Here is a 26325-nt window from a genome sequence, read left to right as displayed (position 1 = left end):
AGCATTACTTATTATCCACAGTGTAAATCTATATTGGAGGAGACGCATGACTCCAGGAGGTGGCAGTAAAGAGCAACAACAGGACTACAAACTGAAACACCACAGAAGAAGACGTCAACGACTGCAGGTCGCATTTGAACGACACTGATGGAAACGCGGTCCATGGGAAAGTAGCTGAAATTTAGAATAACTGTCAGCGGCGAAGGTAAAGAGGTATTCACATGAAAGCGTAGAGGTTTCCTCCACGTTTATAGTTCATGTTTGTAAGGGACGGTCGCCGACTTTACGCCTGTTTCTGTCAGTTTGAATCTCTTTGCTAGCTAAGTTAGTTAGCTGCCGCTAGCTAGCCCGCTCATGCTAACTTGCCCGGTTGATTGACTGTGTGCCTGCTGAGTTTTCCAGTCAATAGGAGACATTGTAGTCGGATTACCAGTACACACAGTTATCATCCTGTTTCCTCAGCATCCACGTGTTTCAGTTTGTGTTCTGCTGAGAGGGCTGGCACAGTAACCGAGGAACTTCTAAAGTTGTGTGTGTTACCACCAACAGGTAGGATCCCAGTGGACTGTACATAGGAAGAAATAAACCTGAGGGTCCTACATGGCTGCTCCAACGTTACAACAGTCCAGTTTCTTACTGGTGAGTCTCTGCTGATTGTTTACATGTTACAGTCGGGAACTAGCATGACTAACAGCTGCCGGTTCTTTAGCTTTTAGTGGTTGTTTTTTACTTTCATCTGATTAGCCGGGAACAGTTTAATTGTCCCTTTGAATGAGTGAATCCAGCAGAACTAATCTCTGCGCTCTGTGGTTCTAAATGTTGTTTTTAATGTTTAATCGCCTCAGGCCAACCTTAAAGCCGATGCCACCACCAAGCCTCTACATCAGCGATGCCAGGATCTGGTGAAGATCATTGATGACTATCCTGCAAAGGTACTGTCCTCCCTTCCACTCCACTGCAGCCTAAGGTATTTGTTGTGAACGGCTATTTGCGGAAACGACTGATCATAGCAGACAGTTCAGTCTCCTCCCTGGACAGGTGAGGGCAGGGCTGACCTAAGCCTTTTTGCTCAGTGCTTTTAGTGTGAGCAGACAGCTGCTGGTTCTGTGACTCTGAGTTCACTTTGACTATCTTGACTTCTCATGTGTACTTTGCTCTGTAATTTGAAAGAGATGCACAGAAATCTAAGATAAAAGACTGAGCAGTGTGTTTGATAAATGTATGCTGGTGTTAGATGCAGATAACTGAACTGCAGTCTGTGTTAGCACACAGTCATTTATGCTTGTCCTTATTAGTGAACAAAAATAGCACAGTGTATAATGAATAATTGTCCTGCTTGGTATGTGAGGGTGTTACTGTGGACAGTTGATGCTCTGTCTGAAAGCAGCTGTTGTGCCGTTGGTTTTTCAGTGAGTGACATAAAGGATGAGTGTGAGGCAGCAGGATTACACTGTGTGTGTTTATAGGCTGCATTGTTGTCTGTAGCTTCAGTACCTAGAGTTTCACAGTGAGACAGAGACCACAATGTTGATTTATAACCATCTTTAATAAGCTTTTTCTGCTGGCTCCATTAACCAGAGTTAGCTGATGTCTGCTTTTTCAAGTCAGAGCAAAGTTTTTTTCTGAACCCTTGTTGAATCTGTTTAGATTTGGTTGGAGATGATCTGTGTAAAAAAATTATATCCACTGTGTTTATTCAGTTTGTATCAAACCGCAGAGATCCACAGACCACTGTTGTGCTGAACGGTTGAAGGGCTTTAACCACATATTTTATCACAGCTCTGTGGATGTTCATTAACCTTGTTTGCACTTTGCTGTGCAGAGGGAAAAACAACTCATGGAGATCACAGAATGTGGTGAAAGACAAGTTATTACTTTAACGTGATGGGCAGTAGAAAACATTGCATTTTGCAGTTGTTGAGTTGACTTTCGTGAAGTTAAGGCTATATGTGTGTGTTTCCTTGTAGGAGCTGCACTCGATTTTCCCCTGGCTGGTGGAGAGTGTGTTTGGCAGTCTGGACGGCATCATTGCAGGCTGGAACCTGCGACTCCTGCATTCACGGAGCAATGAGTACAACATCGTTATGGACTTTCTAAACCCCAGGTAGTTGGTTTGTCTGTATAACAACAGCAAAACGTGCTCAAGTGTCATTTAGTTCATCTTATTATTGAAGAATCAGGTCAAACTCTTTTTCTTATCTGATTTTCTTTTCAGTGGGCCAATGATGAAGCTCGTGTATAAACTCCAAGCAGAGGAGTACAAGTATGAAATACCTGTCAATTATCTCCCGGTAGGAACTTTTGTCTCATTTAATAAAACTGTTGAAGAATTATTTTATTTTAACTGCTTTGTATAAACAGAGTCTCCTGCAGTCGTCTAATCAGTATCCATAGGTCAGATACATGGGAGGGAAAGCCTCGCTCAGCCTCGTCATGTGTTAGAAGTTTTAGGTTAGCCCTAACTATAAAAAGACTCTGAACATGTTCATTTAACAACCACCTGCTTTAACAAAATGACTGCTTGCAATACAACCAAGAAGAATATTATGCGATTCAGGCGCCACCACAAACCAGGGAATGAAGTGGAAACACTGATATCAGTGCAGAGCTGTAAATTTGACCTTTGTACTGTTAGCAGTTAGAGCGGTTTCTGTAAATGGTCAGAGTTTGAGGTTGGCCATTACATCCTCCAGCCAGTGTTTATGAGATGTGACGTATTAACAGCTGAGGATTTGTGGCTGGTATTTGTTGGGTACGATGTCAAACCTATCCACCAGAGTTTATTTCACTCTGTATTCTGAGTTCTCATCCTTTTGTGTCTTGAAGGGTCCAGTGAAAGCCTGCATCCAGGAAGGAGTTCTCCCAGACTGTCCACTGTTCCACAACAAGCTGCAGTTCCCCCTGTCTGGTCTGCTGACTCTGAACCTGGCTCTCAGTATCCTTCACAACACAAACACTCATCTGTCTGTCTGATCTCTGTGGTGTTAGTGAAGGATAGGCATGACACCTCAAACCTTTGTTAGAAAACACTGAGCTGCAGCTAACAGTTATTTTCAACATTGGTTAATGTGGAGATCCTTAATGTTCTGCAGATCCATTTGAATTCTTCATGTTCAATTTTGCCTACTGTCTCATTACGCCAAAGGTGAGCTTGTCAAAGTCTGGTCTGTTTTAGTGGTGTAGTGTATCCTGAAAATGATGAAGTGTGGTATGACTGGCTGTTGTCTTAGGAAGGAGAACAATCATATTAATCCTCATGTTACTGTTTTCAGAACTACCCCCAAGGCCAACATGGAAGCTCCACAGACAGCGCCTACTTTGTGCTGGTGGACACTTACCTGAAATACTTCCTCCCCAGTGAAGGAAGTGTGCCTCCTTCTCCTTTCTCTGACTCCAGAGGCTCTGTCACTGCACCTTCACCAAGGTATTTATAGCAGGAAAGGTTTCATAAGAGTCATATCTGTCTGAAGATTGGAGCATTGGAGAGTCCTCATCAGCTGCATTTGAAGAAACCTTTTGATGGAGAAAATTCAAATAGAGATTGAAGTATTTCAACAAAATTCACTCGAAATGTTTGAGATTCCACTCTCCCTCTGCCTTTAATTCATCAGGTCCTCCAGTGTTTCCTTCGCTGGTTATGGCGTTCACAGCCCCAGTCTCCTGAAACATCACATATTCCATCAGCCCTCAGTTAACGCAGACCCTGCAGCCCAGGAAATCTGGAGGTCTGAAACACTTCTACAGGTAAAGAACAAATCATCATGTTGGGTTACTGTCAGTCACTTCATTGACAAATTATTTAAGCTCTAGTTGATGTATTTAAAGACTGAAAATGAGTCGATTCCTTTGCCTCAGATGTTTGTGGAGGTCTGGCTCCATCACTACTCCCTGGAGATGTACCAGAAGCTGCAGTCTCCTCAGGTGAAGGTAAGTCAACAGAATATGCCTGCAACACCTCTCCTCTCCTCCTCCCTCCTCCCTCTCCCTTGCACCGCAGCATCGCACGGCTGGCTGTTGACTGGCTGACCACAATCCTCCCTCACACCCTCCACCGCCTCTGTCCCATCTCGGAGCAAGCCCAGGGTGGCGAAAGCGGTGCTGGCCAGCAGCCCTGTCGGTTGGTTATTGTGTCTGTCAGCCACCTGGGTACCAGACCAGCTACAGTTTGCAAGTCCTACTCTAAAACTGTGTTCTGCAAAATTGTGTGTGGGCTGAGTTTAAAGATATACCAGCTACTGTGGCTGGTAAAGACCAAAACACCCTGAGCAGGCTTGGGTGAAGCTGTCCGTAAACTTAGAGTTGTAATGATGTAGGTCAGCCTTGGGATTGGGAGATTGTATTGTTCTCTGAAGGACAACTTCACCCACAACTCTCTGTGTTCACACTGCAAGCACATACATTTCTGCATAGCACTAGGGTTGTTATTGATAAGCAGCGTATTGTACAGAAACACATCATTTCCTGTTGATGGGTTCTATTGCTCCTGGTTCAAACAAAGAGACAGGACTCAACTAATTGCAGTTAAATAGTGTCTTTGAGCTTCTTGCAGTGTGAATACACATCAAGCACTCCTGTTCCCCTCTGTGGAAGCATCTGTTTCTCTGGTTTATATTTGAAACATGTTTTCAAATCATTTTTAGGATTCATAGCACACGAGTAGCTGCAGAGTAAAATGATTGCATTAGGAGATTTGGCATGTGTTCCTGGTATTAGTGCTATTGCTTTCTTTCACGTCCTCTGCACGCTGCATGTCCATGTCACAAGTGTTTGTTGGTATGTTCTGTGTGTGGTTGGTGAAACACCAACATAAAGTCACAACACGGTGAGTGTTTTTGACTCTGTAGAGGGTTCGCACTAAATCGGACCCCCTTCAGTGCAGGACTTCAGACATTTTCATGTATCCTCCTTTACTGCTGCTTTAGTGGTGGTTTGCACAACAATGCTGCTCTCCAGGTTAAATATTCTTCATTTTGAAGCAGCAGAATAACACAGCTTCCATGAAGAATCAGTCAAACATCCAGGTCACAAGTGACATTATTGTTGAAAATGTTATGACACAGTAAAGGATCGCTAAGACAGAAGTTCACCTAAACCACATCCCAGTATCTCATTGTTACAGTGCATCCAACGAGGGCATTCCTAACTGCTTCTTATTTAAAGGGATAATGAAATGCTGTTTAATATACAGATCAAAAGCAGTCACAGTGAGACTTTATGCTGGTGTCGTGTATTCCCTTTACCTGCACTGTACATACAATATGTAGGATGACCACCTGTAGTTTTATACTGTATGCTTCGTAGAACACTGTTGTTTAGCCACCCAACAAAGCTGTTTCCTCAGTGTGTCAGTGTGTAACATGCTGACCAGTTACCTGCATCATAAACACTGCAGTTTTTGTCAAATGCTCGTCCCTGTAAAACCTATTAACCTCTGTGGTGAGTTATTGTGTTGTGTAATGTGTCCATCCTGTTCAGAGTGGACTTGAACTGCAAGATTTTGGCCAAGTTGCTTTTTAGCTGAGAGTGTGTGAGATGTTCTCAGATCAGCAGTAGATATTTAACACAACTCTAAATGTCTCAGTATAAAACAGAAAAAATCAAAACAAAACACAATAACTTCTGCACACTGTCCCTCTGTTAACACAGTTTGGTGCTGTTGATTATATTTGCAGTTTTGCTGGTGCAAAACAAAATCTTCCAGTTTTGAGTTCACTCTGTTAATGATGTTAAACATTAGGGATGGGAATTATTGAAGTTAATTCAGGTTCCACCTGAATACATGGTGGAGTTATTTTGAGACGTGCTCGTCCACTCACTCCTGTCCAACACATGGGAGTAATACATTCCCACACAGAGTTCCACAATAGCTCTGCTGTCATTGCTGCAGATCTCTTGTTGGTTCATAGGGAAACGTGGACATTAGTACCTCAGTCACAGATGTCATTTTACCTTTAAAAAACACAGCAGTTTGATCCTTTGTGAAATGATTCCCATCCCTACGACCATGTAATCCCCTTTGTCTGGAGTGTGAGAACGGCCTCTGCATCGTTCCCCAGTAATCAAAGCAGTGTGTTTCCACAGTCATTTTATTTTTTGTTTGTCTCCTCTCCTGTTCTCTGCTCCTTTCCTCCTGAATGTTTTTGGCCAATTGTTTCTGTCTGGTTGCACTCTCCTTTTTTGCTGCCTCCTTTTCTCCTGTTCTCATGTATACCTTCCTCCTGCCACCTCTTCTTTCCCTTCCTCCTCTTCCTCACCCTCCCTTATTGTCACTTTTCCCCTTCCTCTCTCTTCACTGTTGTTCCTCCTCCACCTTCTGTTGTTGTCTTTCCTCTTCCTTATATTCCTCTCCCCCCCTGGTGGTTACGGGTGAACAGCTGGCGCTGCTGCAGTACCGCCTCAGTATGTCCAGCATGCCGTGCCAACCCCACGCCCCACCAGGCTCTGGGACCCTCCACACCTACCAAGTACTTTTACCTTTTCATTCACCCCCGCCCCTCTGGGGCCTCCTGGAGGTAAACCTCAGTCAGTTTAGGTCACAGTCAAGGGTACTTCTCTTTTATTGACCGACATGGTGAGACATTGTCCCTCCAATCACCAGCCTGATGCTCGCTGATATTAGTCACAGCTGATTAGTTTGCATGCTTTATCCTGCTTTTGCACATAATGAGCCATGATGAATGGGTTTAGCCTAAAAACAGCAAGTAGAAATGTGAAAGTGGCTGGTGAATTGTGATGTACAATATATTGTCACCCAATACTCAGAAGATAAGACAACCCAGCCTCATTAAACTGCTGCCCTGAGGTCAGAGATGAACTCTCCTTTTTTAATGAGCCTGATTTTATAACTTTGCTGGCTGTTGAAAGAGGACTGTTGTCAATCTTTTTATATAGAAATCCACAAGCAGCAGTGTTTCATCCTTACACAGAATTGCTGCTGTCAACAGTTAAACAGAAAATCTCTCAGTCTGATTGTAAACTGTGATCTTCCACAGAGAAGTATCCTTGACAGGAAAAGTAACCGTGGAATGAAGCTTTTGGAATTTGACTCTTTGAGCAGATTAATGCTGGTTTGGGTGTGGTTCTCTTTTGCTGTTTGTTTTTTAAAGGCATGCTTTTTTACACTGTGTCTGTTGTGCTTTGCTGCTCTACGTGTTTATGTGGTCAATAAATGTTTCTTTCTATTGACACTATTGCTCTTTGTAAAACAAAAGATACTACATTTTAAATATCAGTCTTTATTTTACACAACAGTCATGAAATCATTTAATAACTGAATTTTTTTTTTTACTTCTTGGCCTAAATTCATATACAAAGCACTTTACAGAGGTCACTCATGTGATTGATGGTTTTATCCAGAAGAGGAAACATTGCAGCATTTTGACAAAGCAGCTTTGCTATAAGCAGGTAATAGAGCATTGAGGTCCCACTTTTTATTCTGTTTCATAGAAAGTTATTGATCGAAATATTAGTTGATTCTTACTTTTTATTAAATGTTATTAATAAATAATAACTTAACATAAAATGACGACATCATATACGGTGTTCTGTATTTTTGAAGTCCTTAATCATCCATCCAATTCATTGTCTTAGTATGAACTAGTTAGACAATGTTTTTTTTTTGGGGGGGGGGGGGGATTCAGTGTCACTGCTACGTGGTCTGTCTGTGCAAAAGGATTAAATTAAGTATTTAAAGAAAGAGAATACATAAGCTCAGAGCACAGAGAATCGCTCGCTGTCACTGAAGTAAACAGCAGTGTGGGACCTCTGTACTCTATCACATAGGAAGTGCTCTGAGCCTTTGATAATTGTTTGGCTGCTTTTGGACTGGGATGCATCATGATTGGCTGCTTTTGAAACTGGGAGCTGAGACGATTGGGTGTTGTTTGTGGAGCAGTTTGTGACTGGTTGCCTTTTCAGGAGCCCTTCACTCCGACAGAGGAGCACGTGCTGGTGGTTCGTCTCCTGGTCAAACATCTGCATGCCTTCTCCAACAGTCTGAAGCCTGAGCAGCTGTCCTCCTCACCCTCAGGCCCACTCACACACTCACACCAGCCCGCTGGAGGAGTTCAAGAGGTCTGCCTCACCACACCCGCACCATACATACCACTGTTAGTCTCCCTTAATGCCTGTTCATAGGTTGAATAAAGTGATTCTTTGATTTCAGTTGAAAGAACAACTTTCTGTCCCTCTTTTCTGCAGAGTGGTGGTGCAGCGTTTTGTTCAACAGAAACTCTACCTGTTTCTTCAGCATTGCTTCAGTCACTGGCCTCTGGATGCCTCTTTCAGAGCGGTAGGTCTCACCTATCCAGACCCAGTTTTTTCTAAATGTTTTTCTATGGAGTGATTTCAGAGCTTTGCCCTCCATAGTGAATAGTTAGTGAATAGTTTCAGCCTTAAAACTGCAGAAACACACTCTGGTTTAGCATTTGGGTCATTGTGACGACAGTGTATCATCTGTGTGTTTAGGTTTTAGAGACGTGGCTGAGCTACATCCAGCCGTGGAGATACACAGGGGAGAAGACCAATCCTCAGCCAGACCAAAACAGAACAGTACCTGACAAATGGTGAGTCTGATTTGTCTTTCACTGTCTGACGAATGAGAGACACCATAAAATGTTGGACTTCTGAAGTGATAATGTTGTAACTGGCTCTTTTGCAGGGAGTCGTTTGTTCAGGAGAACCTGCTCATGTACACAAAGCTCTTCCAGGTCTTTCTGAACAGAGCAGTGAGGACAGATCTGGTCAATGCCAAAAATGCACTGATGGTGTTCAGGGTGGCCAAAGTCTTTGCTCAGCCAAATCTTTCAGAGATGATCCAGAAAGGTGAGGATGTGAACTTATAGTTAAAAAATACTAAAGTGAAATTCATGCTATTGGTATATGTAACATCACATGGACAAATAAACGAATCCAGTCATCTCTGTCCAGGTGAGCAGTTGTTTCTGGAGCCTGAGCACGTCCTCCACCACCGGCAGCCCCGTGGCTACCTGACGCCAAGCCAAGGAGGCAGCTACCTGTCGTCACGGCAGAAGGTGGTGACAGACATGGTGTTCAGGGTGAAGAGCCATGTGTATGCCTTGGAAGGCCAGGACTGTCAGTACAAACAGATGTTTGGCACTGAGCTCAGAGGAGCAGTAAGTTTACCTTGTTTCATGTGTGTGTTGTCATCAGAGGGGATTTTATTTTAGATTAAGACATGTTACCACCCAGAGGGTTATGTTCTAGTCATCAACCCGGTGTAGTGGAAAATATTTGACGTTGACAGGTAACATAATGCAGGGGGAAGTCACTGAAAATACCTGTTGTGCTGGCTCAAAGTGTCAGTGTTCTGTCCATTTTGCAGGTCATGAAGTTAATCCAGATCATTGCACAAGCCAGACAGACAGCCAAGAGGATATCAGATCACTCCAATGAGGTGGCAGCCAACTCCTCGTTCCTGTCCTGGTTTGGACTGGGCTCTTCTGATCTCAACAACACCTTCTCTGGGGCTGAGCCAGAGGACAGTGGGGAATGTCTGAAGAAGACCCATGAATTTCTGGACAGAGCTTTGGAGAACCTGTGTCAAATCTTCAAGGTCACATCACTTTGATTGTTGTGTAGGCTTTTTCCTGCTCTGACTGCAGGTGTTAACTTTACATTTCTTCGTGTTGTAGCTGAACCAGGGGCAGCTGACTCAGCTTATATCAAACCTGGGTTCCTCCCAAGATGACGGCAACTGCAAGCAGCTGCCAGACTGCATCCAAGGGGAGAATGGACTGATCCTAACTGATCTGGGCAGGAGACAGGTTAGTATTCAGATTAATGAGCTGTGGGCTGAATAGCAGACACTAAAACCCTGACACTGTGTATACATGTGTGTGTGTGTGGCTGTGTCCTTCTGTGCAGATCATAAATGGACTGCGCAGGTTTGACATTCAGTATCAAGGAGACCCAGAGCTCCAGCCCATTAGGAGCTATGAGAACGCCCTGCTGGTCAGGCTGCTCTACAGGCTCTCTTCTCTGCTGAATGACAGGGTAAGTGGTGCAGTAAAATGTGTTATCACAACTACATTTGTTTGAATTGGTCTAAAACAAGTTTGTATTTTCTTCTTTAAAGTGTCTGTAATCATTATTTTTATATTAACAATGACTTGATCGTATGTAATGTGGAGGAGGGCACTCATAATGGCTGATTATACAGAATAACCTCTCATTGTAAAGACACCTCAGTGATGTTCATATCTGTTTTCCTGCTGTCCTCTCACAGTTCGGAGCGCACATGAACGCCCTCTGCTCACGGCCGGACTTCCTGGGTCGCCTGGGTCGTCACTACTTAACGGATCCTGATTCCACCACAAGACTGAAGCATAGTCCGATATCCAGACGGACATTAGACGGGAACCGGCAGCCGAGACTGAGCCTGCGCCCGCTGGCCAGCTACAGGACGATTCTGCTGCTGCTGCTCTTCTACATGTTTGGAGCCCTGCTGTCGTTTGGTCCGGTGTCCAGCACCCTGTTGATCCTCACAGGGGGGTTCCTGTATGGACTCTTGATGACGCTGTTTGGAGACAAACTGAAAACACACTAGCTGAGCCAAAGGGTTCCTACACATCTGGAAAATGATTCATTTAAATGAACTTTCAAAGTACAGGTTTGAATGGTCCCGTTATTGTATGATGAATAATTGAAGTTATTGATCAAGGGCTTCGACTAACAATGACTTTAATATTCGACTAATCTGCCAGTTGTTTACTTGATTAATCGTTTGGCCTCTATTACAACAGAAAACAGGAAACGTCAGCAGTTGTTGTATTTTGTCTGATAAACAGTGTAAAATGTAAAAACAGGACACTGAAAACATTTGTAAGGTGTTCATATTTTAAAATTGGAGATGTGTAGGAATCCTGTCGGCAGCAGAGTGAGTGGACTGGCAGCTGTGGTGTTGTTGCTTTTGATATGACTGCTTCATGTTAACTTTGTAAATAAACAGTGTTGCTGCTCTGGTGGGAAGGCAGTTTTTTTTCAGCAAGCATCTGAAAACAGGTGCAGGTCAAAACATTTAAAGTGCACTGATTGGTTTAACTGACTATTTTTCTCAGTGAAAGCAGAATGTGTTTTTGTCCAAAAGGTTCAATAAACTGCACTTGTTTTTAATTGTTGCTTCTGAGACATAAAATTCATCATCTCACATCATTTCAGAGGAAAATATCGCACTTTTAAATCTGACTCTAGTTAGACTTTACATAAAAACTCCACATGATCTGCTCATAAAATACAACAGTGTTAAAGATGAAACCAGTGGTTCCCAACCTTTCTTTCTTGTGACCCCCTGACAATAAAGAAGTGTCTGGTTGTGACCCCTCAGGCCTCAGAAATCTAAAGTTCCATCAGAGACATTTCCCATCTAAACTTCTGTTTTGTGTCAGATTAGGCAAATGTTCTGATATTTCAGAAAAGAAACAAAGATTACAGAAAAGGCTGAAAAATGAACAAACATTTTTGTATCAGAATTTTATTTTTTTTCTTCTTTTCTTTCCCATTAATCATCCTCATGACCCTCAGATTTATTTAGTGTCCCTTTGGAGGGCCCAGACCCCCAGGTTGGGGATAGCATGCTAACTGTATATAAATGAGATAAAACTAGCTCCACTTTAGCAGCTGCAACAGCATGCTACCTATATAACGATGCAGCGCTGTTAGTAATGTAATTTATTCTAATATATCAGTGGTGCTGTTTTCCTCTGTAAGAAGTATTTATTGTAATACTTTAACATTTTGTGATAAGTTTTTATTTTAATTAAGTACGATTTTAAAATTTGTTAAAATTAGGTTTGTTGCACTTTTGAACTACAAGTCCCATGATGCGGTTCGCCGTCTGTCGTCATCTAACGTCGACTAGTCGTTCGATGACGTAACGTTCTGCCACCGGGAGAAGTTTGAAAATAAACGTGAAACTTTTTTTCCCCCTCAAACGTTTAATGTCAGTTGTGTTTCAGTCGCGTCTTTCCGGTTAATTTCTACAAACAACGAGTTGAACCGAGAAGCGCAGCGCAGAGGGAGTTTATCCGCAGGTGAGTGAAGATTTAAAACTGTGTGAAGTTGCTAGCTGAAGCTGTTTGTGACTGTGACATGAGGCGAGTGACTGTCAACACGCTGCTGCCTTCACTGCCCCTCTCTGCTCTAAACAAGACTTTAACACCTTATCTCAGCGGGACATTAACCAGAGGGAGGTGGGAGGTGCGAGCGTTTCAGTTCTGTGAGGAACATGCAGATGAAGCGAAAGAAGCAGCGTGAATTTAGTCGAGTTAGCTAAGTTTGCTAACTGTCAGCTTCTCGCCGCGTTAGCTGTGAGCTCATACACACGGATCTGAAAGCGTCTCTGAGCTGAGGAGACAGCTGTCCTGAGCTGAGGCCACCTGTTGGTGTGGACTCACTGCACCACGGAGGCATTTTCAACTCTCACAGTCTCTGATAGTGTCTGTAACAACCTGCTCTGATGCCTCAACGTCGAGCCTCACTCAGACTGCTGAGGGTAAGTGTTAGGAAACAGCAAAGATCAATCTAGGACGAGATCGTTTAAAAGAGCAGGTGCTGCAAGAAAACAAAGCGTGTCATCCATCCTCAAGTTCCTGTGCCCTCCTCTGTTCCACACAGATGTTAGTCCTTTGTTTACACAGACAGAGAATCTGCAGCTCTGGACTGAGCTGCAGGAGGCTGTTCACTACTTTTTGTTCAGTTTGGAAAAATACTTGCAAAGATCAAGTCATGTTTTCTATTACATTAGTAACAGAGTATGTGACTTTCCGAAAAATAATTATCCCAGAAGTCATTTAACAAAACATCCTGCTGTTCTGAAAGTATTTCCACAGTCCTCAGTCACCCTTTTTTGCAGCAGTAGCTGTAGTGTTCATGGAGTATGTTTTTTAACTGGATGCTGAGCTCTGTGACATGAGTCCAGTGATCAGACATGAGAGGCACAAACTTGAATTCTGCTGAATTCTGAGTCAATAACAGTGAATTAATGTCGAACCTGAGAGCCAGAAACAGTAACAAATGATGTCTGTGTGACAGGTCAGAACACATGGTTGATGTAATGTGTTTTTATTAAGCAGAAATCAGTGAGATTAAATCTCTACATTTAGTAACATTTTAGTTTCCCCAGATTTTACAGACAAAATGTTTTTTGTCCAACCAACCACATCCAGAAACCCAGTATAAGCTGTTTTCTATCACATAAGATGAAGAAAAACAAAGTTTGGAACTCGTATTTCTCAGCTTGAATTGTGACTTAAACTATTAACTTACCGATGAAGTTGCTGTGACTTGACTAATCCTTGCAGCTGCAGCATACAGTGGCACGTAGATGAAAATATCCAAAGCTCTTTTAACGGAAACTCTCCCTCTCCCTCTCTTTCCTCCTCCTTCTATCTGACAGGCAGCAATGTCTTCCTCAGAGGAACAGCCGTTGGAAGCCGTGACGGCTGCTGTGTCGGCTGCCTTGTCGGCCGCTGTGTCGGCTGCCATGGCGGTTGCTATGGCCGTGGATGCCAAGGCAGACCTTGCCGCGCTGTTAGACGAATGGGAAGAAGCACAGCGGGGCACCACAGAGCAGCTGCTGTCCATCCTTACCAAGTTAGCAGTGATTTGTTTTTGACGAGCAATAATCGTGATGTTATTCAGACACAGACCTTAATGTGTGTCTGAAGAGCGTAATGTCAGACCCTCTGTGACTGTGTCTCGTGTTTTCTGCAGAATATCTGAGCTGATTGAACGAGAGACAGGAGAGTATCACAAAGCAGACCCTGATCCGTTTGACGACCGTCATCCAGGTTTTCATCCACTTCCACTTTCATAACCAACCTTTTGTTCTTTTTCTAACTGATTTGATTTGGTAACAGACGTCATCATGAGAACTGAATCTTCTGTTAATGTTTGTTGTTGAGTTTCTCACTCCTGTCTTAACTTTTCAGGACGGGCGGACCCAGACTGCATGCTGGGACAGCTCCTGAAGATGCTCTTTATGAACGATGACTTCACTAATGCAGTAAGAACTGTTATTGAATCGTGCAGTGTGGTTTGATTGATTAACAGCCAGACAGTTTCTTTATGTGTTTAAATACAGAAAGTTTGACTTGGTACAAAAGGGGCTTTATTTTGTGTTGTGTGTGTTCTCCAGCTGTTGGACACATACATAATGACCAGCAGAGACCTGAGCCTCAACACAGCCGCATGTCGTCTGCTTCAGAACATCGTGCCGGGCCTGGAGACTGCTGTCGTCTTCCAGGAGAAGGTAAAACTTGAAGAGAAGGTTGAGCTTTACTTGATGTCTGCTTACAGCTACGTCATCGTGTTATGAAGCGTTTGTTAGATGTCTTTAAACATGCTTTTTGTGTGTGTGCGTGTGACAGGAAGGTCTGGTTGAGAAGTTGTTCAGCTGGGCTCGTGAAGCTGAGCGACCGCTGTGCATCTACGCCACAGGGCTGCTGGCCAGAGCCATGAGCAACCAGGAAGTAGCAACCAGCTACAGAGAGGAGAACGCTCAACTGGTCAGTGTCACACATGGATATGTACACCAATGTGAGGCGCAGCTGTACGTCTCTGCTAACATCTGAAAAGCTTGGTGGTGTGTTTCCTGTCAGCCTCCATATTCTCATAGAGAGAATGTGTCTGAATTAGTCAGTGGTAGAAAATATAACTGCCTCCCAAAATCTTCATGGTTCTAAGAACATCACCTGTTTTCTCTGAACATCCAGGTGCCGATCATGATTCGGCGCCTGCACGAGCTGCAAACTGAAGATGCCAAGAATCACTTCAGTCCCACCAACACCCCCCAGAATCTACCTCAGGACTCTCAGGTTGAAGCCACCAAAACCTCAAGCATCTCAGCAGACCAGCGAGACAAGGCAGAGGGGGAGGATGTGGGAGAGGAGACAGACAAAAGAGACAGAGACGGAGAGAGCAGCAGGCCAGTGTCGAAGACCAGTACCAAACCTTTGTCCCTGCTCGGATCAGCCAGGACAAATGGCGGCAGTAGCAGCAGCGGTGGATCCAGCTCCACCCGACTGCTTCCAGACTTTGTGTACCAAGCGAGCCCGGACCCAGAGGACAGGCAGGGGCAGGGAGGAGGAGGAGGAGGGAAAAGACGGGCGGTGAAAGAGAACGGGAGGAAGGCTAAGCAGAAGCTCAACTTTACCTCGTCCTCCTCCAGGACTGACGAGGAGGTGGAGAGGACTGATGCCAGCGAGCAGCCGACCAACAGCAGCTCCTGGTCTGAGATGAGCTCGATGGTGATTGGCTCCGACTACCGCCTCTCACCGCTGAGCCCGGCCATGGAGCAGAGGCTCATCCTGCAGTATCTGACGCCGCTCGGAGATTACCAGGAGGTGAGACTAACAGACTAACCAACCACGACTTGTTCTGAATGGATCCCAAATACCACAGATAACAAGAGCAGCAGACAAAATGAATCCCTAAAATCTTCTTACAGTGAACTCAAATCAAGTGACTGAATTTGTTTTTACATATTTACAGTCAAGGCGCTGACTCACAACACAGAAGGAGAATGTTTTAAAAAAAGCCTCCAGTAAAACTGTCCCTTACAGAGGGAGAAATTTGGTGACGACTTCAAGTACTTAATAAGAACTGTCAAACACTGACAGAAGAGACATTTATTAGACTTCAACACTCAAGTTTAAGTGTAAAAAAGAGTGACCATAAGCAGTGCAGGTGTTCTTTAACTATATGCTGGAAGCTCAGTAATCTCTCTCTGTCTTGTAGTTGCTTGCTGTGTTCATGCAGCTGGACACCCGGTCATTACTGATGAACTACATAGACCTCAGACAGACCAAGAATGTCCAGCTCACCTTTGATGCACTCCTGGTAAGACTGTTAAATCTGATGGGTTAAATGTACTTGAGTTCAAGTCTATACAATAATGTATATAATCAAATGTTGAAGATGTTTGTAATCCACTTAGTTTCATATAAATCAACAGAAAATGGGTCAATATAAGAAACACAGCATGTTTTACATTTACAATCAAAATCTACATCTTTGTGAGTATAGTAATTTAAGGTGTGAAAGTACTGACTGAGCCGTCATTTATCTCAGCCCTTCCCCACAGAGCGAGGTGTCTGTGTGTGAAGGATAAGCTCAACCTTGTGGGTGGGGCTGTGCTGAGCTCCACAAAGGTTAAATTTACCAACTTTACTTAGTGCTGTTTCATCTTATAGATCACAACGATCACAGGTCACACAAGCAGCCTATCTGCAGGTCCTGAAGTAACCCTAACCCTAACCCTAACCCTCAGGAAGAAGATATTCAATTCTTACATTTCTAAACGTCTACAAAGGTTAAATATTTTTTCTTTGTTGCTTTACATAGTCAGCTATATTTTTTTGTTTGTGTTTGTTTGTTACACACCTAAAAAGCAAGTGAAATTGATGTGTGACTGGCGGTGGAAGAAGTATTCAGATCCTTAACTGTAGCTCCAGATAAGATTTCCTTTTTATTTTGATGTGGATGTTTCAGAACAGAAATGTGAGTGTGGCGTTCTGTGCTGTTGTTCCCTAGAAAAAGACAGGCATGTTTATCAGGAGCCATGTAACATTGTGAGTTCTTCTTGAACTGTTCGTGGACATGAAAACATTTTGAAAAATGTTTCTCCTTCTTACATTAACTACACACATGATCACTAATGAACTGATTTGTTAGCTTATTTGAAGTTCTTTTAATGGATTGAGGGGACTACTATGAAAACACTGAATGTGCTAATCCGTCTCTTCTTCCTCTCTCCAGTATCTCGCCTCACTGCTCCTCCATAAAAAGTTTGCGGCAGAGTTCATTGCTCACGGAGGAGTGCAGAAACTTCTGGAGATCCCGAGGCCGTCTATGGCAGCAACTGGAGTTTCTCTCTGTTTGTACTATCTGGCATACAACCAAGATGCCATGGAGAGGGTACGGTTCAGCACACACTCGCACAGGAGACGCAAACATACACAACTGACATAACTGTGGCTGCAGTTAGACTCAGTATACTGTTCTTCATCCTTGTGTGTCTGTAGGTGTGCATGCTCCCGGATGGCGTGCTGTCAGACATGGTGTCCTACGCTCTGTGGCTGTTGGAGTCGTCCCACGCCTCAGGCGTCTGCCATGCCACCATGTTCTTCTCCATTTCTTTCTCCTTCAGGGCGGTGCTGCAGCTCTTCGACCACCAGGACGGCCTGCGCAGGCTTGTCAACTTGGTCCGTGCTAAATCATACATCTTATGTCTCCGTAAAGCTTCTATAAATGTGTTATATATGTTATGGTGCCTTTCATAAAAGTTTTACGTTTTGACGAGTCGTCTTCTCTCCCCGTAGATCAGTACTCTGGAGATCCTTAACACAGAGAATGAGGTGTCCATAATGAGCGATGACCAGGTCTTCTCCAGCCGACAGACGGCCAAACATACCTGCATGGCCCTGCGCAGGTACAGGAATGGATGGAGGGACTGACAGAGTCATTTCAGTCATTTAATGTCTCATTTCCTTCATGCTGATGCTGTAAAAGTGTTCAAATATCAAGCATATTCTTTTTAATCTCAGGTACTTTGAGGCTCACCTGGCAGTAAAGGCTGAACAGGTGAAGCAGTCCCTGCACACATCAGATGAAGGTACCATTGTTCCCCAGCAGCCGTTTTACAAGGTATGTGGTGGATTTCTAATCATCCTGTTTGTACAGTGTTCTTTCATTTACTAGCACTGATGCAGAGTCTTTGTTTACGTCTTGCCTGTGAAATATTATTCCAACTGAGAATATTAAAAATGTTATTTTTTTATGATGATGGAAAATTAAAACCAAAACAAAGCTTTTCATCAACCGACAATTACTACAGATTTTCTTTTGGTAAATTTTTCTCCTCTTTCAGAAATGTAAGAGAGCAATAGGAAGAAGTTAGTAAAAATACAGTGTGTTCTACTTGCTCTGTCTACATATACTACATATCCTACATACCTGTGTGTGGCTCTGTGTTTCCAGGCATATACGTACACCAGAGAACAGATTATTGAGATGATGGAGTTTCTCATCGAGTGTGGTCCTCCTCAGCTCCACTGGGAACCAGTGGAGGTTTTCTACAAGTTGTCCTGTGTTCCTTTAATGCTGCAGCTCATCTCTACAGCCTGTGACTGGAGGACCTACTACGGCAGGTAACGTTGCTCTGTCAGTGGTTGGTACCTGTACTGATTTCTGTTCTCTGTTGTGCAGCTTTGTGAGTGTATACTGATGAATTTACAGCTTTGATGACTAACTTCACCTTTTTCATTCTGTTTCTGTCTCCCTTTCTTTGTGTCTGTCTGTCTATCCAGGAGTGACACAGTACGTTACGCCCTCGACATCCTGGCCATCCTGACCGTGGTTCCTAAAGTCCAGCTGGTGCTTGCAGACACTGTAGATGTTCTGGATGAAAGCAGGTCACCTGTTTCCACTGTGGGTCAGTAAAACTCTGTGGTTTTTCCTTTCAGCTCTGCTTAACTGAAAATGTTTGGAGTTTCATCTTTTGGATCTTTTGTCCTGGATGTGTGTCTCTGCTGCAGGTATGAGCATCATCCTGGGTGTCGCAGAGGGCGAGGTGTTTGTCAACGATGCTGAAATCCAAAAGTCTGCGCTACAGGTAAGTGGATGTTTTTAATGGATTTACATTTTCAAGTCTGTCATTCCTCCTCACTTCCTAACAAGCCTACAATGTCAGTTCTCATTCTGTGCAAAAATAAATTCTAAATCTTACCTGAAGCTCTGCAGTCTGAGTCAGGTAAGTCAAGTGAGTTTACTCCAAACTCGTGGCTTTAACAGCCTGTTCTGTTCTGTCTTAGTTTGTATCTCATCAGCCGACCTGAACTCACATCTTCCTCCTCTGTCCCTGCCAGGTGATAATAAACTGTGTGTGCGCCCCAGACCAGAGCCTGAACACTGTGGGTGCTTTTGCTGTCACCCCCCTCAGGCCGTCCCTCCACTCCCAGCAGCCTCCCACCCCCCACAACAGGGTGCTGGCCCACATGTGGCAAGTAGTGCAGAACAACAACGGTATAAAGGTAAGAAAGAAAGGAGAATGATTGTGTTTTAGCCTTTCAGAACAGCTGTGGGCTTAAAAGATAAGAAATGTGTAGATAGCAGTGTGGGTGTATTTTGCACAAATTGTTTCTTCAGGATCTTTCAGCTGTAATTTGACTGTGAGATTTTTTTTTTCCTGTGATGAAATATGACAGCTCCCTGTGTCATGGACCGGCTGATATTCTCATACCTCTTGTCTTTGCCAGGTGCTTCTGTCACTGCTGTCGGTGAAGATGCCCATCACAGACGCAGACCTGATCCGTGCTCTGTCCTGCAAGGCGCTGGTTGGACTCTCTCGCAGCTCAGCGATCAGACAAATCATCAGCAAACTGCCACTGTTCACCAGCAGCCACATCCAACAGGTGAGTACAGGATTTTCAATCATCATGTGTGGACTCAAAAAGTTGGAGCTTTGGCCGAGGTGTGTGTGTCGTTCTCATCACCCACAAATTCTCATTTATTATCTTTGTTGTCGTTACCTCTCCAGCTGATGAAGGAGCCAGTGCTGCAGGACAAACGCAGTGAGCACGTCCGTTTCTGCCGCTATGCCGCCGAGCTGACCGAGCGAGTGTCTGGCAAGCCTCTCCTCATGGGTACCGACGTCTCATTGGCTCGTCTGCAGAAAGCCAATGTGGTCGCCCAGTCACGGATCACCTTTTCTGAGAAGGAACTCCTCATGCTGATCAGGAACCACCTTGTGGCTAAGGGGCTCCATGACACGGCGAACACGCTTGTTAAAGAAGCAAATTTATCTGTAGCATCTCTCTGTCCGAACTCTTCCTCCTGCATCACCCCTCCTCCCTCCTCCTCCGTGATTCCCAGGACTTGCCGGTTAGCATGGTGGGATTGCGGCGCGTGTTGCCGGCCATGTTGGATCCTCTCCTGTGTCCTCAGCTGCCTCCGTTTCCTCCTCCTCTCCGTCTTCCTCTCGAGCCCTTGTCACTCATCACCCATCAGGCACCTCTTCATCTACCTCTGCTCTTCCTACTCCTCCACCTCCTCATGGACAGGGCTCACATCTGGTTGGCCGGATATTGTTCACGCGGGAACGCCCAGTGGCCAATTGCAACTCAGGAAAAAAACTCAGGGCCCTGAAACAGAAGTCTGACCATGGCGCTTTCATACAGGTCAGTGATGGTTTTGATACTGAGGGTGTTTAGCTTCAGTGCAGTTCACCTGCTTATAAAACTGTATGTTAGGAAATAATGCCTTGTAGTTTGGCTCAGGATCAACATTTAACCATTCTCTCTCTCGATCAGACTCCAGCCATGAAGAAGCAGCTGGAGCGCCACCTTCCCTCCCCCCCGACCCTCGACAGCATCATCACAGAGTATCTGAGGGAACAACACGCGCGCTGCCCCAACCCTGTCACCACCTGCCCCCCTTTCTCCCTTTTCACCCCCCACCGCTGCCCCGAGCCCAAGCAGAGACGGCAGGCATCGCCCAACTTCACTGCCCGCCTGGGGAGCAGGGTGCTGTACCCGAAATATGGAGGTGTGGACAGAGGGTGTCTGGATAGACATCTGATATTTAGCAGGTTAGGAATTAATTAACACTCACCTGTTTTTATAAAAGCCCTGGAACACCTTGGTTTTGTTGCACTTTGTTTGAAGACAAGTGAAATTTGTCTTATAAGTGTAGTGTGAGTCTGTAAGGGGAATAATCCCCTCTCTCTTTCTGCGTCTCTCCACTTTTTTTCCTGTGAAGGTTTCGTCCGATGTCAGTCTTCCACGAAGGCGACGGAGACGAGAGCGGTTTCACCTGTTGTGCCTTCTCAGCCCGCGAGCGTTTCCTGATGCTGGGAACCTGCAACGGTCACCTCAAATTCTACAATGTCTTCTCTGGAGAGGAGGAGGCCAACTACACCTGCCACACATCAGCCATCACACACCTCGAACCCTCCAGGGTACGTTTACACACACATTTTAACACCTGCTGTCATGTTGGATGACTGGGTGGGAGTAGATCAAATGTCATTTTGTCATAGAGAAAAAGCTGTAAAAAGACACTGTCTCTGTCTCTGTCTGTTCCTCAGGATGGGAAATTGCTGCTTACCTCTGCCTCCTGGAGCGTGCCCCTGTCGGCCCTCTGGAGTATGGACGGCGTCTTCAGCGTGAAGTAAAATACACACACTCAGTTTTAGGTTTTGCAGACCATTGTTTGTGGACTGTGGTGAGTGGATGTTGCTGAAATGTTTTGTTGTGATCCTCAGAAACTCATTTGTAGATGACCACTACGTTGAGTTCAGTAAACTCTCTCAGGACCGAGTCATCGGCACCAAGGACCAAGTTGCACATGTAGGTCACCAGTAATGATCTTAACAGGACTCATTTCCCCACAGTTCATTGTCCTCTGATGTGTAACATCCATGCACATCATAAGACCACCTACTACAAAACATTAGATTCCCCTCTGTTATATGTTTTTATCGCTGTGCTGCAGATCTACGATATCCAGACGGGTCAGAAGACTCTGACCCTGAACGACCCCGCTCTGGCCAATAACTACAAGAGGAACTGTGCCACCTTCAATCCCACCGACGACCTGGTGCTAAATGACGGGGTGCTGTGGGATGTGCGGGCGTCAAGGGCCATCCATAAGTTCGACAAGTTCAACATGAACATCAGTGGAGTTTTCCATCCCAACGGCCTGGAGGTCATCATCAACACTGAGATCGTATCCTCTGATCTCAGACATGCTTGTCAAACACACAGTTTATTTTTGTCTTCACTTGATGAAGATTATTGTTGGTGTGTTAATGGTCAGGCTCTGGTGTTATGTGTGTGTATCTGCAGTGTGTTGTACTGTAGTTGTGAGCCTTGACAGCAGGTGTCAGTGGGACCTGAGGACCTTTCACCTCCTGCACACTGTCCCCGCCCTGGACCAGTGCAGGGTGGTCTTCAACAGCAACGCCACCATTATGTACGGAGGTACGGACATGTGTGTGTGTGTGTGTTACACAGAAACATAATACTCTGTGTGTGTCTGTGAGGAAGTCTTCAACAGTGTACAGTGTGTAACTCCTCTTCCTTTCCCCACACACACACTCACGTGCAGCAATGCTGCAAGCTGATGATGAGGATGATGCCATGGACCAGCAGATGAAGAGTCCCTTTGGTTCGTCCTTCAGAACCTTCGATGCCACCGACTACAAGCCCATTGGTAAGCTGCACATCTTTTGATTGCAGTACATTTTTACTGAATGTCAGTGACTCCTGGAGTTAGACCTGATGGTTTTGGTCTTTTTATCCAATATAAACTAACACCAGCCTTCTGCTTTAATTACAAGCCTCAGCTCTTGTTTCTTTGTGTTCATCAGCTGCTCAGTTTTAATTGAACCTCGGCTTCAGCTGCATATAAGATTAGATTAGATAGATACTTTATTAATCTGCACGGGAAATTCACTAACAAATATTTCATTAATAAATATTTGTTATTTCAGCCACGGTGGACGTAAAGAGGAACATCTTTGACCTGTGCACTGACACCAAGGACTGCTACCTGGCTGTCATTGAGGTACACTGCTTGAATTTAAACCTCCATCTGACCAGTGTTTATGCTAGCTTGGAAGTCGCCTGCAGAATCAGTTTGTTTTGTTTTTTAAACTAGTTTTATTAAAGAAGCTCCTACAGGAAGCTCATTTGAAACCACAGATGTACCAATGTTTTGTCTTTTGTGAATTGACTGTGTAGAACCAGGACACAGTGAGCCTGGACACCGTGTGTCGTCTGTATGAGGTGGGACGACAGAAACTGGCTGAGGAGGGAGACGATGACGATCAGGTGACGCACAGAACTGAATATATATATATATATATATTATATATATCATATTAGTATTACTATTGATTATGACGATTTGGCCGATGATTTGTTATTAATGCATGTTATTCTCTCTCAGGATGAAGACCAGGATGATGATGATTCTTCAGACTCAGATGACGATGATGATGATGATGACGATGATATGGACACAGACCCGCTCATAGAGGAACTGGCCAATAATGACGACCCAGAAAACGAGGACCGAGCCGACTCTCCCACAGACGAAGAGGTACTGAAATACCTGATCAGTACCTGATCCAGGAACCAGCCTGAGGTCTGGTTTGGTTATACCAGTTTGTGTGTTCACAAGGTAAAAAAAATCCTGAGAACAAACCAAAAAGCAAAGATGATCGTGGACGTTTTCTCCTGTGATGTGGATGTTGCTTCAGTTCCCCACAGTCAGTCTTTGTGTTCTGTCTCACACTGATTTTACCTCATTGTAATTGCACAGGCACAGGTTTGATGTGTCTGTCAGTCAGCTGACTGATCGGTTGCTGTGGTTAAAAGCTCTTACCTTAGAAAGGTGACCTCGTTCAGGTGTTTCCTGTACTCTCTCAGTGGTTTCTGGTTTTGGTTTTGAAGGTAAAGTTCTTTCAAATCTTCTGCCCAGATTGCTCGTCTCCTTGGCAGCAACAGTGACGACGACAACAACGGCGACAACGATGATGATGAATCGGACGACTCGGACAATTCGTACAGAAGTGATGACGGATCTGATTCATTTGACCCTGAAAACCCTTGTAAGTACTGTGTGGTGGTGTGTAGTCTGTGAGTATTGTGTTTGGTTTTATCATCTTAGAATGATCTGTGAATGAATCTTAGGAACCAGGTTAGTGTGTATACAGCTGTCGTACTGTTACAGATACATACATAAAAATCCTTTGGTTGTACACCTTTATCTAGCTGTTCTTGACTTGTTTTTTAGATTTAATACATTTTAAGTAGCTCAAAATATAGTTTGTGTGTGTGTGTGTGTGTGTGTGTGTGTGTGTGTGTCCTCATGCTGCAGACTACCCAGAGCCATCGGATGATGAGGACGCCCGGCTGCTTGAGTCCCTCCATGACCGATGGTTCTCCTGACCTGGGAGAAGACGCTCCTCTGCCGACAACATGAACCTCAACATGGACTTTTTTCTATTTAAACCATCATCTCTCATTTAATCAGGCAAGTTGACTGTGAACACGCTGACATGCACATCAGTGTCCCAGAGGATAAAAGAAAATATGTATTATTCTCTCTGTATATATTTTAAACCTCAGAGAGACGACAGTGATGATAATAAATATTTCCCAAAGATCACAGCGCTCCAATGAAAACACAGACTTTTCCCTCCTCCTGGTTTTCTGTTTCTTTTTTCACTAACAAAGTTTTGATTGAAAATTATTTATGATGTTTGACCTGGCTCACAGTGTTTTTCTCAGCCAGGTCTAGTTTAAAATTCACATGATGTAGAGCCATAAATTAAATCAGTGTGACACCACTGCAGTTCCGTTTAACTTTCCTCATTTTACAGCTCAGAGAAAATGTGAAGTACAGGGTATGTTATGTACAGATTTAAAGATATGAATGCGTTCCTTCACTCTGCTCGATCACAGAGGCTCTCTAGAAACAAATACCTCCATGTTTCCATGATTAAATAAAAATACCCACCCACCCCAATGTCTTGTAAATAATCAAAATGGCCACCTCTTGATTCAAGAGGCCAAACACCTCTCTGTTGTAAGTCAGCAGTTATTTCCAGATAGAACCTTTGCACAGGTGAGCGGGTCACTATCAGCCATATTTTCCACAAACGGTGCATAATTTCCACACAACATCCACAACGACAAATACACTTCTGTGAGGATTTCATAGATGTGGCAGTATGTAGTTTTGTTTGAGTTATTTTCTCTGATTTAATTTATTTTGGTTTATCTTTATCGGGGCTGATAGCTTTTATGTTTTGGGAGAAATGGAAGGAGTAGCTTTGTTATTGATTTAGTGCTTTTAGGCCCATGTATCCTTCAGGCGTTCCACTGTTTGGATCACAGGCAGCTTAGAGACGACTGAAATTCAAATAAATTATTGGTTAAAAAATATAGATACCTTTAAATTCTCAATTTTCTAAGAACAGAAAACCTGCAGAGCTCGGACAACATGTACGTCATGACTGTTTGTAGCAGCTGATGTTTGAAAATCCCTCTAAATGTGATCAAACTACATTACTATATGACATTATAGTAAACTATGCAGCGATTGGTATTTCAGACGTGGTCTCAGCATTTTCCACTGATGTCTGAAATATGTGCAGTAACTTGGAAAGATGTGAATGTGAAAACTTCATCTGTTGCTTTATTTAGTGTCAAATCAATATTAAAAAGGTTACCTCACATATGATGAATAAACATAGTATAAGTTAGATTTCATTATCAGCTGTTACAAAGTTTCATAAAACACAAGATGAGAATGTTCCAGATAAAATCAGCATCACTAAACAGTCAACCTTTGACTTTATTAATATTTGCTTTTTATTATTTTTTCAGCTACTTGAACAGATACAGACAGAAGTACAAAAACGTTGGGTGTCACTGTTACGGGTAAACAGCTCAGTCAGTATTAGATTAGATTTAGTGAACATGTTTGAAACTCTACGACCAACTCAGCGCTGTTTCACCTGTTGTGAAGGTGCGTCAATCTGCAGCAGATTTCACAGTGATGGTCAGTGACTGTTCAGCTGATGAACAGCTCAGCTGCTGTTGGATGAAAACTTCACTACAGGGGTTAAAACATACGACTTTGTTTTCAAAGTGATCCCATCGTTTGGTTGTGAATGGATGTTTAAAACATCCAGATCTACAGTTTTACAACAGCTTGTCTACAGTGTGAATGTGTTTAAATTGTTGTAAATGACTAATGAGACTCTCACACTATGATTCAGTTAATACATTCTACTTTAATAATAAAAGACCCTTCTCCCTTCTTTATAACTCTTGCTTTGTCTCATAATGCTGATACCTTAGCGTCTAACGTTTGGAGTGTCCAAGTCTCAGCTCTCAGGGAATGAATGTAAAGGTTTTCTAAATGTACTGACAGTCTGGGGTGTGATGTGTATGTTTTGCATTTCTGAGGATGAAGGATTGAAGTGTCTCTGTGATCTGTGGTTTTTAACATGTTGTTACTTCAATCAGTCACTAGAGGTCAGTATTACACTGATCCTGATGGTCTCCCCCTGGGAAAATCTACCACATACTTTGATCCACAGAGTACAGAGGTAAAGAGTATTCTACACTGGTTACCATCTAATTTCCTCTAAATGTCTGTCTACTCATTATAAATTAGCAGAACATCTAACATGTTGAGTACATCAAACAATAGTCCCATAAAGATAATACTTTACATTTACTATTTTTAATCTCTGCAGAAGAAGAAGAAGGAGATGATGGTGTCCTATAA

General features: G+C 43.7%; 3 protein-coding genes across 4 annotated transcripts in view; 2 read left to right on the top strand and 1 right to left on the bottom strand.

The window, feature by feature from the left end:
• The window catches only part of dynlrb1 (dynein, light chain, roadblock-type 1), a 231357-nt gene that overhangs the window by 81384 nt on the left and 123648 nt on the right, over positions 1–26325 (bottom strand). The gene's annotated exons all lie outside the window — the stretch shown is intronic.
• Positions 86–11133, top strand: smpd4 (sphingomyelin phosphodiesterase 4). Its single transcript, XM_018686372.2, is given in 21 exon segments — positions 86–205; positions 550–639; positions 846–932; positions 1968–2104; positions 2216–2291; positions 2827–2935; positions 3093–3145; positions 3273–3424; positions 3612–3744; positions 3856–3927; positions 6375–6464; positions 7918–8022; positions 8024–8073; positions 8200–8290; positions 8467–8564; positions 8660–8823; positions 8929–9134; positions 9344–9574; positions 9654–9785; positions 9886–10014; positions 10247–11133. Coding segments are annotated over 20 exon segments (2475 nt in total). The 5' UTR covers positions 86–205; positions 550–600; the 3' UTR covers positions 10568–11133.
• On the top strand, positions 11868–25852 carry LOC108889746 (DDB1- and CUL4-associated factor 1-like). The gene is given in 31 exon segments (XM_018686368.2): positions 11868–12050; positions 13415–13611; positions 13732–13808; positions 13950–14023; positions 14156–14269; positions 14388–14525; positions 14733–15362; positions 15757–15858; positions 16777–16935; positions 17043–17222; positions 17340–17449; positions 17565–17664; positions 17998–18167; positions 18327–18451; positions 18555–18631; positions 18885–19049; positions 19275–19430; positions 19556–19906; positions 19908–20195; positions 20328–20605; positions 20776–20974; positions 21104–21186; positions 21281–21365; positions 21511–21744; positions 21905–21998; positions 22126–22230; positions 22511–22584; positions 22761–22850; positions 22969–23121; positions 23503–23632; positions 23902–25852. Coding segments are annotated over 30 exon segments (4803 nt in total). The 5' UTR covers positions 11868–12050; positions 13415–13420; the 3' UTR covers positions 23973–25852.

The sequence above is a fragment of the Lates calcarifer genome, unplaced genomic scaffold, assembly GCF_001640805.2.
Source record: "Lates calcarifer isolate ASB-BC8 unplaced genomic scaffold, TLL_Latcal_v3 _unitig_1631_quiver_445, whole genome shotgun sequence".
Classification (NCBI taxonomy): domain Eukaryota; kingdom Metazoa; phylum Chordata; class Actinopteri; family Centropomidae; genus Lates; species Lates calcarifer.
This window is presented reverse-complemented; position numbering and strand designations above follow the sequence as displayed.